This window comes from Cucurbita moschata, unplaced genomic scaffold (assembly GCF_002738365.1).
Source record: "Cucurbita moschata cultivar Rifu unplaced genomic scaffold, Cmos_1.0 Cmo_Scf00001, whole genome shotgun sequence".
Taxonomy (NCBI): Eukaryota; Viridiplantae; Streptophyta; class Magnoliopsida; order Cucurbitales; family Cucurbitaceae; genus Cucurbita; species Cucurbita moschata.
In genome coordinates this window covers 7,903,881-7,914,929 of record NW_019268517.1, presented here as the reverse complement: position 1 = coordinate 7,914,929, position 11,049 = coordinate 7,903,881, and the positions used below count along the sequence as shown (strand labels likewise).

The 11,049-nt window shown below is 33.3% G+C and overlaps 1 protein-coding gene across 1 annotated transcript; it reads right to left on the bottom strand.

Annotated features, from left to right (window-relative positions):
* Positions 1-917: 917 nt before the first annotated feature.
* Positions 918-1,905, bottom strand: LOC111448929 (AT-hook motif nuclear-localized protein 23-like). The gene has a single exon (XM_023088720.1). It carries the CDS (start codon positions 1,861-1,863, stop codon positions 1,162-1,164), a length of 702 nt encoding a protein of 233 aa, XP_022944488.1. The 5' UTR covers positions 1,864-1,905; the 3' UTR covers positions 918-1,161.
* Positions 1,906-11,049: the final 9,144 nt, after the last annotated feature.

Genomic DNA, 11,049 nt, shown 5'->3' with positions numbered 1-11,049 from the left:
TCAAGTAATTAGAGTTAGATAATAAGCATGGAACATACATTGCACATGTTTTTCTACCATTTTTAAAGTAGAAGATTCAAACTTCTGACTTGTCGGTCAAGGTATAAACTAATTACCGAACTACATGGTAAAAACCATTATTCTTGTTAGACCACTATTCTTATGAGATCTCACATGATCGGAGTTCTTTTTTCTTTTTCTTTTAGGGAAAAAATTAGTTTTAATATATAATTAATTTATGTTAATTTTAGATACCAATTTTTTAAAGAAAAAACTTCACTCTCAAACATATCCTTTTAGCCTTTAAGAATATTTTTAAAAAACAGAGATTATTAAACAAACAAATTGTTCATAAACAATCTTATTTTTTGGAAATATAAAACAAAACACAACCCTTATCCAAAAGAATCCCTAGATTTAGCCATAATCTTTAAATATTAAATAAAGAAATGCCCTACTTTATATCTTAACCTAATCTTTAGAACATTAAACCAACCAAACTCATATGGTTTAGAACATATATTATGAAAATACATTTAAGAAAGAAAGATATTATTTTGAGTATTTTAAGGTTGTTAATTTAATGTGTTGTTCTTTGCCTTCAATTTTTACTAACTTAAAATTACTATCATCTTCGAACATCATCTCTTATGAGAAAATAAACATTTAAAACATTATTATAACTTTCATTTTTACTAACTTAAAATTACTATCATCTTCCAATCTGCAAAAATTGGAAGGAGTAAATACTCAACGATGAGCCTTCTGCGTTAGTACTGTTGCGAGACTAGTACAAGTACTTACTTTCTTTTTCCGACCCTTTCTGTTCTCTTTCAAGTTGCCCATAACAATTTGACTGGACAATTAGACAACTCCTAGTGCCATCTTCGATGTTCTTTACAAAAAAAAAAAAAAAAAAAACCCTTACGAAAACGAAATTACCTTCTTTTACAAACACCCGTGAGATAATTTCTTCAATAAATTACATTGAGATCCCAAACCCCATAAGAGAAAGAAGAAGAAGAACACTGAATTTAAAGATCCTAGGGAGAGAAAGAGAAGATTCAATGGTTGACCTTTGACACCAGATAGTCAACCCAATCGCCGTAATTTTTTTTTGATGGGTTGTTCTCGATTTGTTGTTTCAAACACTCAAATTTGTCAGAAAGGTGGAAGCTGAATATTTTGCATATGAAGTGGATAATTCAAAAATGGAACTCCTGAATTTGATGCGTCTTGAAATGGGTTGTCGCCGCCGCCGCCAACTCCGCCGCCTGCGACGGGGACTTGCTGCTGCTGATCTTCCTCATCCAGTGGTAATCTCTCATACGCCACATTACTAAACGAAGCTGCAATCAAAATCACTGGTCCTGCCGCCGTTAATTCTCCAGCCACCGTCCCGCCGACCACCTGTCCCTGCCCTCCGGCCAAAAATATAGTCAAACTAGTGGCGCTAGTCGGAGCAGGCGGCGGAAGAAACGATCCAGATAGCGACAAAATCTCGAATCTCCCATGAAGAGTCAGTACGGCTCCGGGCGCTGCTGGTTGGCGGATTCCGACGTTACTGACGTTGCCAGTGCCGCTCAAAATACAGATCCCACGCTGTCGCCGACGCGCGTAGGCGGCGATGCAATCAAATATGTCACAGCCGCTGTTGACCTCTAAGATGTGGACACGTAGCGTGTTGGCGCTCTCGCGGGTGATGATAACCGGCGGCTTCGGCTTGTTTTTTGAACCTGGTGGCCGGCCGCGAGGGCGGCGGCCAAGGACATCGTCAGCGCCGCCGTGGGATTGGTGGGGATCGTCGTCGTCGTGGTGGTCGGCGGCGGAGAAATATCGAGTTCCTAAGTCCAATTCCGCCATCAAAACATCAAAAAAATTGAATTTTTTAAGAAACCCACAAAAAATAAGATCATTTCTCTCACTGCCAAAAGTCTTATGAATATTTATATGAAAAAAAAAAATTAATTGGTCCAAATTTCTATTTAAAATAAAACCACTCTCAGTTCTTGCGCGTGGGAAACACGCGCTCATGCTTCAAACTAAATCTCAAATTAGGGTTTAATTTTAAGTCAATGGAAAAAAAAGTTGTGAAAATTTTCTATCTACTGTAGAGGTGTTCTTTTAACCGGTGAGATCGGGATCTTGTACGGATCATTCCAATTTCAATGAAAATTAGAGAGGAATTAGGGAGAGATTTCTCTCGATTAGCTAAACGGGACCAAAGATGACCAGAGATGATCAGAGATGACCAGAGATGAGACATTTTACGATTCTGACCCGAACCCAGTTTCCACCTTGCTTCGCCCGTAAATAAATACAAGTATATCTACTCGTGGACATTTCCGGCTAGTAGGCTTGTTATATATCTTTTTCTTTTTCTTTTTTTAATAATGTTTTTGCTATTAGTATAGTAGTTAATAATTGAGGGGGTTTTTTCTCTATCACGTTGTTTCTTAAAAAAATATTTTTCACACAATTTGTTATTCTTATCTTGTTCGTAGTAACGAAGTTCTAATATTAATTGAGTTGTGACTTCTTATTAATGTCTCGTGACTACCTACTTCAATAGTGTTCGAGCCTTAGGAATAGGCACAATTTCTTTAATTTTCTTGTTTAATGGAATGAAATTTTCACTTTGTTCATCATATTTAATGCAATAAACACATGCATGAAGACAAACCAAACCATGAGGCAACAACTTAAGAAGGTCATTCAATAACCATCATTTTTTGACTTCATGTTTTTGTAGGGACAAAGATGATAATGAAATGAAAGATGTTGTTCTTGTGCTTGGTTTTGGAACCTTGAGAGATTAAAAGGCTAAACCCATTGTGAGATTCGATATCGATTCGAGAGAGGAGCGAAACATTGTTTATAAGGGTGTGGATACCTCTTCTAAAAGTCGTATTTTAAAACTGTGAGGTTGAAGATGATACATAACGGGTCAATGCGGACAATATTTGCTTGCGATGTGCTTAGGCTGTTATAAATGGTATCAAAGCTAGACATCGGGCAGTGTGTCAGCGAGGACGTTGGCCCCTAAGGAGGGTGGATTGTGAGATCCCACATCGGTTGTAGAGGGGAACAAATCATTTCTTATAAAAGTGTGGAAATCTCTCTTCAGCAGACGCATTTTAAAACTGTGAAGTTGACAGCGACACATAACAGATTAAAGCAGACAATATCTGCAAGCGTTGGGTTTGGACTGTTATAAATGGTTAGAGCTAGACACTGGACGGTATGCTGGCGAGGACGTTGGTTCCCAAAGGGGGTGGATTGTGAGATCCCACATCGTTTGGAGAAGGGAACAAAACATTCCTTATAAGGATGTGGAAACCTCTCCCTAACGGACGCGTTTTAAAATCGTGATGTTGACGACAATACGTAACGGGTAAAAACAGACAATATATACTAGCGATAAGCTTTAACTGTTACAAATGGTATAGAGTTAGACACTGGGAGGTATGCCAGCAAGGACGTTAGTTTCCAAAGGTAGTGAATTGTGAGATCTCACATTGTTTGGAGAGGGAAACGAAGCATTACTTATAAGAATCTGAAAATCTCTCCATAGTGGACACATTTTAAAATCATGAGGCTAACAATGATACATAACGAGCTGAAACAGACAATATCTGCTAGTAGTGAGCTTAAACGGTTGCATCCATTGTTTAGAAAAAATAAGTTTGACCAAAAACACGACGAAGCGGGGTTTTGTTTTTCTTTTAAGAATAAAAAAACCAAACAAGGGACAGAGATAAAGAAGCAAGTGGGGGTTTCTTTTGTCTTGTCTCATCCCATGGTCGTCTAATGGTTCCTTTGGCTGCTGCCCTTATTTAGCAGCTTGTCTCTTGCCCATTATAATTATAATAATAATAATAATTATTATTATTATTATTATTTTTGCTTAACTAATCTTGTCTTTTAATGATTAATTTTCACCTAACTTCGAAGTGGGTAAGAAAAAAAAATAACTCTTTTATCTACTATTTTCGAATTATTTAATGTAATTTTTTAATCTAATAGAATAATTTCTTAGACGAAAAACATACAGAGTATAAAAAGATCGAGCCTATATTTAGAATACATTTCATCCTACAAACTATATGAATTGAGAGCTGTCGTGACGCCTGAGTAAAAAAGACATATTTTATCGAGCGTGATGATCTTAAAATATGATAATTGAGAGATATTTAAAAAAAATTATACTTCGTATCTATACCAACAAATATCATCTCTTGAAGCAATTATACGTCGGGTTACCTCCTATGAATTTTTCTAAGAAGCGTGCGAGCGATGATAAATCATACTAAAAAAAACTCGTGTTAGTTTTTATTCTTAAAATTATTTCAAATAAATTAGCTTTAGAAAAAAAAAATATAAATCATTGCATATTTTGAACTTATATTTATAATTTTATGTAAGCATAGTGTGACATAAATACTATATAATAAGAACTTTCATACACCCAATGAATAAATATATGAAGCAAAACTAGGGAAAATGATTGAAAAATACTATTTAATATAAATGTATACTTAAATAACTTAAATTTAGTACTATAAAGTATATGTCCGTACCATATTAATTTATTGCATTTTATTATGCTTTGGAATAATATTAATAGAAAATATAAATATTATATTCTTTTTTTTTAACTTATAATAATGCTTTAAAATATATATGTCTGGAGAGATTATGATATTATTATATTAAAAAAGTGATTTTGATACGTTAAAATTTTAAAATATTTTATGGGTTAAAAATATAATTTTATTTCAGTTATTTTAGGATGTTTTGTCATCACTCAAAGGCGTTATATCGAGTAAAGCTCAGCTTTACTGCATCAATTGCAGTAAAATTTTAGAATTGATACCATTTAAGAGAATGAGTCATCTACCATATATAATCATTTTCTACGTCATCGTAAAGCAATGCATGAAGCTGTGGAAGTGAGAGAGAGTCACGTGCGAGGTAAAATGGAGAACATATACAGTGTCTCACGGTCATGCTTGTCCAGGACGTGTTGCTTGTGGCTGCATGATAGATGTCTCGATCATGCTTCTCTCAAATGTGACTCAATGTTTGAGTATATGCCAGCGTTGTTCACAAAGTCTCAATATAGTGTTGTCTCTCTCTTCAAATCTTACCTAATCCGATATATATGTGTTATTGTCGGAGCCCAGCGCGTCTTTTTAACTTTGTGGTACCCATACCCTTAACGATTGATAGATAGATTGATAGATGGGTGAGCTATTAGTTGGATGATGTCCTAAAAGACAAGGCCACGAGGGAACCCTAAAGGGAAGCTTTTTGGTGGAGTTGGTGAGTTAAGAGTGGCCAATCTGCCATTGTAAGCTCACCAACTTTCATGTCTAGCTCACTTGTCAACTCCCCAATTGACATTTTGAGTAATCAATCATACGCGGGTTTCTTTGTCGTTGATTTCCTCGATTATACGTATTCGTGTTCAAATTTTTATTCGTGGGTATGCGTCGATATAGACTCAATCGAACGTACTTCTATCGACCCAATCCGTGTCAACTCGACAACAAAAACTGAGGCTGGAGATCGATTGAAAAGGCAGTCCAGCTGTTCATAGATCGAGTTCTTTTAAATAATCGTTGCAATTGAACAATAAAATCGAGTTTAGTGGGGTTGAAAGAGTTAGAACTTCGTAAGTGCAATAACCCGTTAGATCCCACGAAGCATTCTTTGTAAGGGTATGGAAACCTCTCCCTAGTAGACGTGTTTTAAAATCGTGAGGCTGATGACGATACGTAATGGGTCAAAACGGACAATATTTACTAACGGTGGATTTGGATTGTTACATTAAAGATATGTAAAAGGTTCATTTCCGCTCGAGAATTATGTTTAATTAAAAACAAGAGAGGTACAGAAGCGATCCAGATGACGCATTAATAAAATAATTGGTATTTTTTAATCTCAATATGACCTAATTGTATAGCATAAGAACTAATATAATATATGGTATCTTGAATAGACTGCAACTTTCTTTTCCAAGTGGACCTACTTAATACAATTTTATTAGAGTTGAAAATTTAATAAAAAATTATTATTCTCTCACTAAAATACAGACTTGCGTGACACCCGAGGAACGAAACATTTCTTATAAGAGTGTGGAAACCTCTCTCTAGTAGACGCGTTATAAAACTGTGAGGCTGTGACGACGATATGTAAAGGTCAAAGCAGACAATATTTGTTAGCGATGGGTTGGACTGTTACAAATTGTATCATAGCCAGTCATCATGAGGTATGCCAGTGAGAATGCTTGGCTTCCAAAGGGGTGGATTCTGGGATCGCACATCGGTTGGAGAGGGGAACAAAACATTCTTTATAAGGGTGTGAAAACCTCTTTCTAGTAGATGTATTTTAGAACCGTGAGACTAACGGTGATATGTAACCGGTCAAAGTGGTCAATATTTACTAGCAGTGGGCTTGAGCTGTTATAGATACATGAATAAACTAAGACCATTATTAAATGAACGGAAAAACTTCTAGAAACCGATTTATTGAAAAATTAATCGACGATAATTTGGTCTTGTTCGTCACTAATTTTAAAAATTGTAAAATAAAAACGACCAAATAATCTTAATTACCCTCATTAATTATTTTTTGAAAAAAAAAATTGTATTTGACTTGTTGAAGTGCCAAATATTTATTTGTGACATATAGATTATTATAAAATATTTAATATATGGTCAAATATATATTTAATTTGTGTCATATAATAAATCATTAGATGAGGAAGTCATTATATTATAATTTTGATTCATATTATTAAATACTAGGGTTGGCCTTAAGATATTTTTTTATATTAATCTAGACTAGACTATAATTTAAATGTAAAAAGGTACCCATTAATAAATAAATTAATAAATACTTGAAAATTACATCACACCGACTGAAAATTTGATAACTAATCGCATCTTATTATAATATATTTTAAAACAAATTATTTTTAATGGTCGTAGACATCGAAAGTAATGAGGAGTCATTCACTAGTAGAACGGTGCGCTAATTCTTTGAATCTGGTACTAACGAGTATCATTCCTTCTAGAACAACGTTCTCTTTCAGACCTCTCAATCAATCGGTACGAACTTGAGCAGTTTCTTGAAAACTTGCTTCCGATATGAAACTTTGAGTATTTAGAGATGCTTTTGTTATTCTCAATAATACGGCTCGGTAACAGATCGCTTCTTTAAAAAAGCATGCCCTGTTCGTTATGCTCGCAACAATCCAATGAGTTCTCCAGGTGAAAAAACATTAAACGTTCCATTTTTTGAAACCAACACTTTTGATGTTATTTGACGTACAATAATTTCGATATGTCTATTGTGAATCTCTACCCTCGATCAGTAGTGAGGAGTGATAAATGACGTCTTGTGGTAGCAAAGCAGCAATTGTGTGACTCTTGTCCTAACCCAGCGAACAAGTGAGTCATATAGAAGTCGTAAATCACGGACAATTTGGACGAATGATCGAACCTCGATCACGTTTGAAGTGTTTTAAAAACGTGAGCGAGAAAATGAGTTGAAAATAAGCAACAACTACAGGTTTGATAGCGTAAAACCCGAGTAGGAATAATTGACGATTAGTCACATCCCAGTATAGTACATTTTGAAACGTTTTAGTCCAATCAGGTATAGACATAATTTTGATGAACAACGATGACTCGGGTAGACAAGTTTTGTGTGGTCGTTATTATTATTATTATTATTTTGAATGTGTTGATTGACGTGGAAGAGTGGTGGTTGACTTTAAATTAAATTATTTGGAAAATAAATCCACTTGTAAACTTCAAGCAGCCAAAATTGTCCCATTTTTCAAAGTTCAAAGCCCTTTTAAATTCTAAATTACAAAATGATCATTTTAAAATGCTATTTTCTCATATTTGGCCTCCATTTTCAACAAATTTGAAAACATGCCCTTTTTTAGAAATTATATTTGGAAATTCATATATTTTAGTTGATTGCTTATTAATCCATCTTTTTTTCAAAATTTCAAATTTAATAAATATTAATTAAAAAAAATATTATTCTCGTCCAAATTGAATCAAGGACAGTTTGTAAGTAGTATCACATTTAAACGACAGTAATTATGAGATCCCATATTGGTTGGAGAGAGGAACCAAACATTTTTTTAGATGTGGAAACATCTCCTTAGTAGACATGTTTTAAAATCGTGAGATTGATGACTATATGTATCAGGACAAAACGGACAATATTTGTTAGTAGTGGGCTTGGACTGTTATAAACGGTATCAAACACAATCACCGGACAATGTGTCAGCGAGAACACTCACGACCCTTTAACTATATATATATTTAATTCTAATTCTAATTTGAATCGTCAAACATTTGACAAAAAAACAAATCTAGAAATTCAAGCTTTTAATCACAAGATTGAATATCATTCAAACAAGCAAGCAAGCAGGAGATAACATTTATTTTACGTTAAGTGCGTGTTATTAAGTTGACATAAAGTTTCAACTTTCATCATTAAATTAAATTATGAACAGTGAGATTGACGGCGGTACGTAAGAGGCCAAAATAGATAAAATCGGTTAGCAGTGGGCTTGGACAGTTATCCTCTAGAGTTAAGTATAGTTTAAGTTTATGACGTTTTTTTTTTTTCGCCCTAAAATATTATAAATTTGTTAACGACACACATTACATAAATTTAAACTTACCAAACTTATATAACACTCACAGATCTGAAAAACTTGATCAACCTAACCTAATTTGTACGGTTTAAATTTGAATTGAATTGGTTCATGAATTTCTGTCAACTAAGTTGAATTGAATCGAACAAACTCAAATTTATCGTTAATTTTATAATTTTTAATTATTTTTTATACGATTATATATACATATACTTATTTAATTTTATAATCATTTTTTACTATTTATTCTCAGCCCACTCTTAAAAAATAATTTTTTACGATTTTGAAATAAAATTTTAAAATATATATTGAAATGGAGATATAAATCATAATTAAATATTTAAAAATAAATAAATAAATAAATAAATCAATGTTAAATACTGTTACTCAAATAATTAAATTGAGTCTGAAAAATGTCTCAACTCGATCTAATCTAAACACCTTATGTTTTAATTTATATTATACACTAATCATTATAAATTATGACTATATATTATATAATCTCTCGAGCACTTCAAGTCTAAGCTTAACCGATTAAGGTCTATATTTAACTATATAATCGAAAAATTTGACATTTGAATTAATTTAATAAGAATTTCAACTCATGGGAAGTAAATTTGTTCATCATTTCATTCAAAGCCGGTGGGCTCCACAAAACGACAAAACAATCAAAATCTAACGTGGTAGGCCATTAGATTCCTGTGGTGTTTAAAATCTTAATTAATAAAAAATTATTATTTTATTATTATTAAAATAATAATAATTAATAGTAATTTAGAAGTAACCCACGTGGCCGATAACGATCGACTTGTCGTTTTTATCCATCATGTGGAACAGCCTGTAATTTTTATTTTTTTTACACATTGTTTTTATATGTATTTTTTTTTCTCGAGTAAAAAAGTCGTTCGCTTTTTTATTCGTGTGAATGTATAACGATCGTTCGGCTTCTCTAATAATCATTATTAATCTTATGTCAGTAAAATATTTTGAAAATCTATTCGTTTAACTCATGATTCAGGTGAAAATAACGAATGTTTTTTTATATAATTGAAAGCAATATATATATTTTTTTCTTCCGGGTAAGAAAATTGTCAAACATAATATAGGTTTAGTGCAAATCAATCTCGAGAATATAGCATGCTACACGTGATCTTATGACACTTATTCAGGGTAAAAAAGTTAGACTACACGAGATCTTGTGAGATTTCTTCAGAGTAGAAAAGTTAGTGTAACAACCCAGATCCACTACTAGCACGTATTGTCCTCTTTGGGCTTTCCCTTTCGGGTTTCCCCTCAAGGCTTTAAAACGCGTCTGCTAGGGGAAGGTTCCTACACCCTTATAAATGGTGGTTTGTTCTCCTCCTCAACCAATGTGGGACATCACATTCCACCCCTCTTCAGGGCCCAGCGTCCTTACTGGCACACCGCCTTGTGTCTATCCCCTTTCGGAGAACAGCGTGAAGGCTAACACATCATCTAGTGTCTGGCTCTAATATCATTTGTAAGGGTGTGGAAACCTTCCCCTAGTAGACGCGTTTTAAAACCTTGAGGGGAAGCTCGAAAGGGAAAGTTCAAAGAGGACAATATCTACTACGGATGGATTTGGGCCGTTACAGTTAGACGGCAAAAGATCTTGTGTTACTTTTTCAGGGTAACAAAGTTAAACTACCCAAGATCTTGTGACTTTTTTTTCCTTCAAAATTATAGCATTTATTTTAAAATGCTATAAAAAGTCCTATTTATTTGTAGTACTGCACGAGATCTTTTAACGCTTCGTTAGGGTAAAAAAAAAATTACTCGTTGCAATGAGTTTTTAAAAGAAAGAAATGCATTCGATGAGTTAAGAAAGTTATATATAAAACAACGTTAATGTATTCATTTCATCACAACAAGATCTTAAATTTTTAAATTTCAAATTTAAAATTATTAATTATGAAATTTAATTTTTTTAAATTATGTGTAAATTAAAATGATATATATATATGTTGTCTGTGTTTTTTAAGCAATAAATCAAAGAAAACAAATTTTTAAAAAAATATTGAAATAATATATATATTTTTTTTTATAGAGTTTTTCATTTCATCACATCAAGAACGGAAATAATTATGGAATACCCTTTCAACGAATTAAGGGTTATCGGACCGTTTTCAACAACTGGTTATTTGGACTGCGTGAAATGTCTACTTTGTCCTTGTCTCTCATCTTTGAGATTCCCAAAAATCTAGTTCACTTGGCCCAGCCAACTCAGATTACACAAATATAGAGTTCGGTTGAATTTTTAGAAAATCGAAAGTTCAAGTCGGTCGGTTCACGAATTGACGTATTTTTTGGTAAGATTAATCAAACCAACTCGAAAATAGAGT

Bases quoted from the DNA above. Each gene is read 5' to 3' on its own strand.
- LOC111448929 (XM_023088720.1), bottom strand. From the start codon at position 1,863: ATGGCGGAATTGGACTTAGGAACTCGATATTTCTCCGCCGCCGACCAC.